This window comes from Solanum stenotomum, chromosome 3 (assembly GCF_019186545.1).
Source record: "Solanum stenotomum isolate F172 chromosome 3, ASM1918654v1, whole genome shotgun sequence".
NCBI classification, from domain to species: Eukaryota; Viridiplantae; Streptophyta; class Magnoliopsida; order Solanales; family Solanaceae; genus Solanum; species Solanum stenotomum.
Genome location: NC_064284.1, coordinates 35,977,389 through 35,984,286, shown reverse-complemented (window position 1 = coordinate 35,984,286; position 6,898 = coordinate 35,977,389). Strand labels below are relative to the sequence as shown.

The window sequence follows — 6,898 nt, the reverse complement described above, 5'->3', positions numbered from 1 at the left end:
AAGTGGTTGAGATGTAACACATACACCATATACATAATCAAAAAACTAGAAAGACATATAGCAAGTAAAAGTGTCTCCATCCTCGAAACATGAGGACTCACCAACTGTTGAATCTGATAGAATGCTAAACTAGCCACGAGCATGAGAATTGGGAGTGTTGGACCCTACAACAATAAGACAATGTAAGAAGACGTATGCATTAGTACATGAAATGTACTAAGTATGGGGAAATATGAATAAATAGACATAATAGTATGAAGAGCTTAAACATGTGAGATATGACCAACATTTGAGCATTTAAAGGCTTAAGGAAGCAACAACATATATTTCATAAGATATGGTCAACACATTTAAAATAAGAGACATAAGAAAGCTTTTGAAGAAACATATTCGTTTCGTGGGATATTCACTTTAATTGACAATAAGACTATGAAATCTATATCATGGAATCTGGTATATCCCTCATACCAAAAGAAGGGGATTCTACTTGCCAAGGTAGAATCCATACAAATTATCTTTTGCTAAAGTGGATCCAATAGTTAGGTCATTTAAGACATTCGTTAGGGATTAGAAGTTGCTACTAGAGACTACCCTATTTGAGCCTCCACCTCAACGACCTATGGGTGCTAAGTTTAAATTCCAACGAAATAGATAAAAATCAAATATCATTATAACATAGGAAAGTCAATGATCAATACCAATCCAAACCTTAAAGATCAAAACATATAATAGCTCTTTAAATTACAGTTCAAGCATAGGTGAGAAAACCTTTCACCAATGTTAATCCATATGTGAGAAATACCTATCACAACAATAGTCATGTTGGTATGTGAGTAAACCTTTCACAGTAACACTGATACTTTCATCTAAAATCACCCTATTATCATAAACATCCTTTTCATAAGACATGCATAATCCTTCAAAATTCATAGTTCATGGGTTCATCATAAGTTCATGATTGAATGCCGTGGATCATACTTGGGTTAATATAAATTCAACTAGATATAATGTAATTTACATTAAATCATGCAATAGGAGACTCAAACAACAATGAACATGATAATTGAATGAGACCTATATAGAACTAGGAAGAACCTTAATTTGATCAATTGAAATTGATTTGAGAAATTGAAAACCTTGGGGACCCCATGAAGGAATGGAATCCTTGGGTGAATACCCACATACCTTGCTACTCAAATCCCAAGATGCATGGTGATTTGAAGACATTGAATTAACCCAACATTCTTCTTTTTCCTTAGGTTGAGAGGGAATTGGCAGAACAAATTTGGTTTTGTTTTGGAAAAAATGGAGAATGGGTTTAAAGTGCGTAGATTTAGGACTTAAAGTCTTTATATAGGGCTTAGGATAAAGGCTAAAATGAAATATTATAGTCTTTAAAATATTTTGGAAAAGACCCAAAATCCCTTAAGAATTAACTGTTGGACTAGTATATTGGTCCAACCTATGGACCGTAGAACTTTCTGCAGTACGTACTGGTTATCCATAGATCAAGTACTAGACCTTAAAATCACCTAACTTTGATGGGACCCTTCTACGGTCTGTAGACCCTAACCGTAGAACTTACCTTAACCCCAAATATTTTACTAAGTATGGATTGCTTCTACGAAACCCATCTACGACTTGTAGATCACTTGACGGACCGTACTTGTCATCTGTGTAATGAGGAACTGGAACTTTATTTTCAGAAAATTATTTTCCCATTCCTACGAGATTGTTCAATGACCCATAGAAATTTCTATGAATCGTAGATTGGTCTTGTAGCATGGTCTCATAGACTTGAACCAGTATCCAAAATTCATGCAACCTATTCCCTTTTTGAAATCTGAGGTGTTACAATATCTCCCCCTTTGGGAACATTCATCCTCGAATAGGACTCAAGGCAACATAAAGAGGGTAGGGGAACAGATCTAACAACCCAACATGAATGTGAACACATAAATGCACATAATCAAAGAGGAAATTGACTCCAAGCTAAAACATACTCAAACATCATTTCAAAAAACATACATGTATGCATAAGGAAACATGAGAATGACTAAGACACCTAAATACTCAAGAATGTCCCTAAGGCTTGGAGCTCAATGTCTAGTTGTTGGATCATCATCATCTGCTGCTATAGAAATCCTCAAAACCCATGATAGAATTATGTCAGGGAGACATGTTCCAAATGCTATTCCAGCAAAAAGATCAGATCTTGACAAGATACCAATGGGCTGGACTTCTGAATGTCACAATGAATGGAGATACTTGAGGACTTTATGCAGAACTGAGCTTTTTTCAGGCAAAGTATTGGAGTCTCAAGCTTATATGAGGGAGAAAAAAGTGATGGAATTGGTAGAATTCTTGAGGTCAAAAGAAGGTCAAGTAGTGAATATTGGAGAGCTAGTCTTTGTAACTATTTTGAACATGTTGAGTATTGTTCTGATATCTAAAGATATGGTTAATTTTGAGAAAGAAACACAAGATGGTGGGATTAGATATCTAATAAGAGGATTAATGGAAGCAGTCTCAACACCAAATGTAGCTGATTTTTATCCAGTTTTAGGTAAATTAGATCTTCAAGGTCTGCGAAAAAGAGCTAGATATGTAATGAAAAGATTCGTTCCAACTGGGAGTCGATTCTTGAAGAAAGAAGGAAAAATAAAGAGAGTGGTTCTTCTAGCCAACAAGATTTCTTGGAAGCTGTCCTTGATAATGGTCTTACCAATGATTGTATCCACCAGCAATTCGTGGTTTGTTCCCTCTCCTTCTCTCAAATTTGCTTTGTGAGATTCATTTTCTAGTATAAACCAAGTTAATCTTTATAGCAGTATATGAAAAATGAAAATCAAAGTAATCATGTTAGTCTTTGTGCATATATGCTGTTATACAACTGATACCAATGCATTTAGCCTCTTTAAAGTTAGTCAAGCTAGAATAGGATTGAAGGGAAAGAGATGAGGATATCGGGACATCATATCGGTCTCGGCCTCCCAAGTAGCACACTCAACCAATTGATTCCTCCACAACACCTTTATGGATGCAACTTCCTTGTTCCTCAACTTTCTAAATTGCCGGTTCAAAATCCCAACCAGAACTTCTTCATAAGAAAGGCTTTCCTTAATACCATGACTCTCTAATGGTACAATAGATATCAGTTCACCAATACACTTCTTCAATAAGGACACATGGAACACCGGATGCACTAACGATAAATCAGAAGCAAGTCTAATTCATAAGCCACCTTGCCTAGCCTCCTCAATACTTGATAAGGACCAACATAACGGGGACTAAGTTTCCCTTTCTTACCAAACCTCATGACACCCTCCATAGGTGAAATTTTTAGGTAAACCCAATCATAAACATCAAATTAAAGATCCCTTCTTCTAACATTGGCATAGGACTTTTGTCGACTTTGAGCCATTTTCAACCTTTCTCTAATAAGTTGCACCTTCTCTATAGTCTCATGAACCAACTTGGGACCTATCAAAGCAACCTCACTAACTTCAAACCAACATATATGAGATCTACACCTCCTACCATAAAGAGCCTCAAAGGGAGCCATAACAATGCTTGAATGATAACTATTATTATATGTAAATTCAATCAAAGTCTAGTGATAATCACAATTACCCTTGAAGTCAATTAAACATGCCCTCAACATATCCTCCAAAGTTTGGATAGTACGCTCCGCTTGCCCATCGATTTGAGGATGAAAGGTCGTACTAAGCGTAACTCGGGTATCAAGACCTTTTTCGAAAGACTTCCAAAATTGAGAATTGAATTGGGTACCACTATCAAAGATTATAGATAGGGGCACCCCATGCAACCTAACTATCTCCCTTAGATATAACTTAGCATAATCTTCCACCGAATAAGAAACCTTGATAGGAATGAAATGAGTAGACTTCGTCATATGATCCACAATAACCCAAATCGAGTCATCTTGCCACCGGGTGCGGGGTGAACCAATGATAAAGTCCATATTCAAATCTTCCCACTACTAAATAGGAATGCTACTATCTTGGGACAGACCTCCATACTTTTGTTGCTCAACTTTCACTTGTTTAGAATTAAGACACTTAGCCACAAATTTTGCAGTATCCTTCTTCATCCCATTCTACCAATAAATATCATAAAAGTCACACTACATCTTGGTGGCTCTGGGTGAATGGAATATCGAGAACTACGAGCTTTCAATAAAAAAAATTTCCTCAAATCATTGACATTGGGAACACACAAACTACCTTGACATTGAAGCACATCACTTAACGGTCTTTCGAAGTACCATTTCCTTCAACTCAACCAAAATAGGATCATGACTTTGCTTAACTTATACATCTGATACAAAATATGATTCAAAACCATTTTGAACAACTACTCCACCTATATAAAAGTCAACCAACCGAACACCCAATTGGGCCAATCTCTTAACATCACGAACCAATTCCTTCTTATCTTCCTCAACATGTGCAACACTACCCATTGATAGTCGACTAAGAGCATCTGCCACTACATTCGCCTTACTAGAGTGATAGAGGACACTCATTTCATAATCCTTTAGTAACTCAAGCCACAACCTTTGGCGAAGATTTAGATCATTTTTCTTGAACACATATCGAAAACTTTTTATGGTCGGTAAAAACATCAACATGGACACCATACAAATAATATCTCCAAATCTTAAAGCAAAAACAACCGTCATTAATTCCAAATCATGGGTGGGATAGTTCTTTTCATGAATCTTGAGTTTCCTTGAATCATAAGCAATAAATTTCTCGTTGTTCATAAGAACACATCCTAATCAAATTTTGAAAGCATCACATTACACAACAAACCCATCAAAGCAGTCTGGTAAAGTCAAAATCGGAGAGAAGGTAAGTCTACCTTTCAACTCTGCAAAAGTCTTTTCACAAGCTTCCGACCATAAGAATATTACCTTATTTTGGGTTAATGTAGTCAATGAAGAGGCAATCGAAGGAAACCCTTCCACAAACCTTCTATAATAACCGACCAAACCCAAGACGTTTTATATCTGAAGGGGATAGAGTTCTAGGACAATTCTTAACCACTTCGGTCATCTTAGGATCTACCTTAATACCCTTACTGGAAATAGTGTGACCAAGAAAAGCCATAGATCTCAACCAAAACTCGCACTTACGAAACTTTGCAAATTAGTGTCGATCCTTGATGACTTGCAACACAATCCTCAAATGACCGACATGCTCATTCTCACTCTGTGAGTAAATCAAGATGTCATCTATAAAAACAATCACAAACATATCAAGGTATTGTTTAAATACTCTATTCATTAAGTCCATGAATGCGGATGAAGCATTAGTCAACCCAAACAACATTACAAAAAACTCATAATGACCATACTGAATTCGAAAAGACGTCTTTGGAATGTCATTTTCTTTCAACCTCAATTGGTGATAAATTGATCGGAGGTCAATCTTAGAGAAGAAATTTTCACCTTAGAGTTGATCAAACAATTCATCAATCTTTGGAAGAGGATACTTATTTTTAATAGTACCCTTGTTTAATTGTCGGTAATCAATACATATGCGAAGTGAATTATCCTTCTTACGAACAAACAAAATTGGAATACCCCATGGAGATATACTCGGTCAGATAAAACCCTTATCCAACAAATCTTTTAATTGCTCGTTCAATTCCTTAAGTTCTCCCCGAGCCATATGGTAAGAAGGGATAGAGATAGGTTGCATATTTGGGAGAAAGTCAAAACCGAACACCAGGTAGATCATCGGGATATAATTTTGGAAACTAATTTATTATGGGGGCTGACTCAAGAGTAGGGGTTTTAGAATTTGTATCTTAAACCCAAACAAGATGGTATATGCAACCCTTAGAAATCATTTTTCTATCTTTAAGACAAGAAACAACCTGACCCTTATACATAGAATTTTTCCCTTTCCACTCTAGGATGGGCTCATTTGGAAACTAAAACTTAAACACTCAGGTTCTACAATCAAATAAATCATTAAAAGAATGAATTCAATCCATACCAAGAATAACATCAAAATCCAACATATCAAGCTCTACTAGATCGACATGAGTGACTCTATGGGATAAGGAGAGGGGAAATTTTTTATAGACTTTCTTACACACAATAGACTCACAAATAGGAGTAGAGACAGAAAAAGGATCTAACAACACATTTGGGGAAACATCAAACCTCATAGCCATATTTGGCGTCACAAAAGATAAAATAGCATCGAGATAAAGCAAAGCATAAACATCACGATGAAATGCTTTCAACAAACCGATAACCACATTGGGAGAACCCTTTTGATCATGTCGAGTTTGAAGTGCATAAAATCGATTTTCCTTTGGAGCACTCGAACAAAAGCCACTAGGTGGAGCTTTCCTACCTGATAAACGCTCAACTACACCTCATCCAATACTAGGTGTAGGCAATCACAATCTAGTATATAACCCAACGAAAGGTTGGGGTTGAACCCACAGGGGGTGGTACCGTATCAAATTATATTAGGAAGTAAAGATGTGATTTTAATTGGTTATAAAAGTAGACATTGTCGAAATCAAATAAAATAAGTCAAAGGTTTGACAACAAATGTCAGATAGGGGGGAGGGTTTAAGGTATCAATTAACAACTACCGTAATCACTAAAATAGGGGATTAGACAAGTAGGATGGAATTCTCGAGATGTGATCGATTATAGGATAATTTCACTATATGGGTAATTGAAGTTTATTAATAAAGTGTTGAATTACTATGGGTAGGCTAGACTATAGGTGCAATAGTTTTCTATCGAACAACTATTACGGTTCAGGCGAGTTCTCTTGAACCACGACAAACTTGACACTACAAAAAAGCCCAAAACTTTAATTTATCTACTCTCTTGAGCTAGGTA

The 6,898-nt window shown here is 36.2% G+C and overlaps 1 protein-coding gene across 1 annotated transcript; it reads left to right on the top strand.

Moving 5' to 3' along the window:
* Positions 1–2,079: 2,079 nt before the first annotated feature.
* Positions 2,080–2,790, top strand: LOC125858912 (corytuberine synthase-like). Its single transcript, XM_049538682.1, has one exon. The coding sequence runs from the start codon at positions 2,080–2,082 to the stop codon at positions 2,788–2,790; it is 711 nt and encodes a 236-aa protein (XP_049394639.1).
* Positions 2,791–6,898: the final 4,108 nt, after the last annotated feature.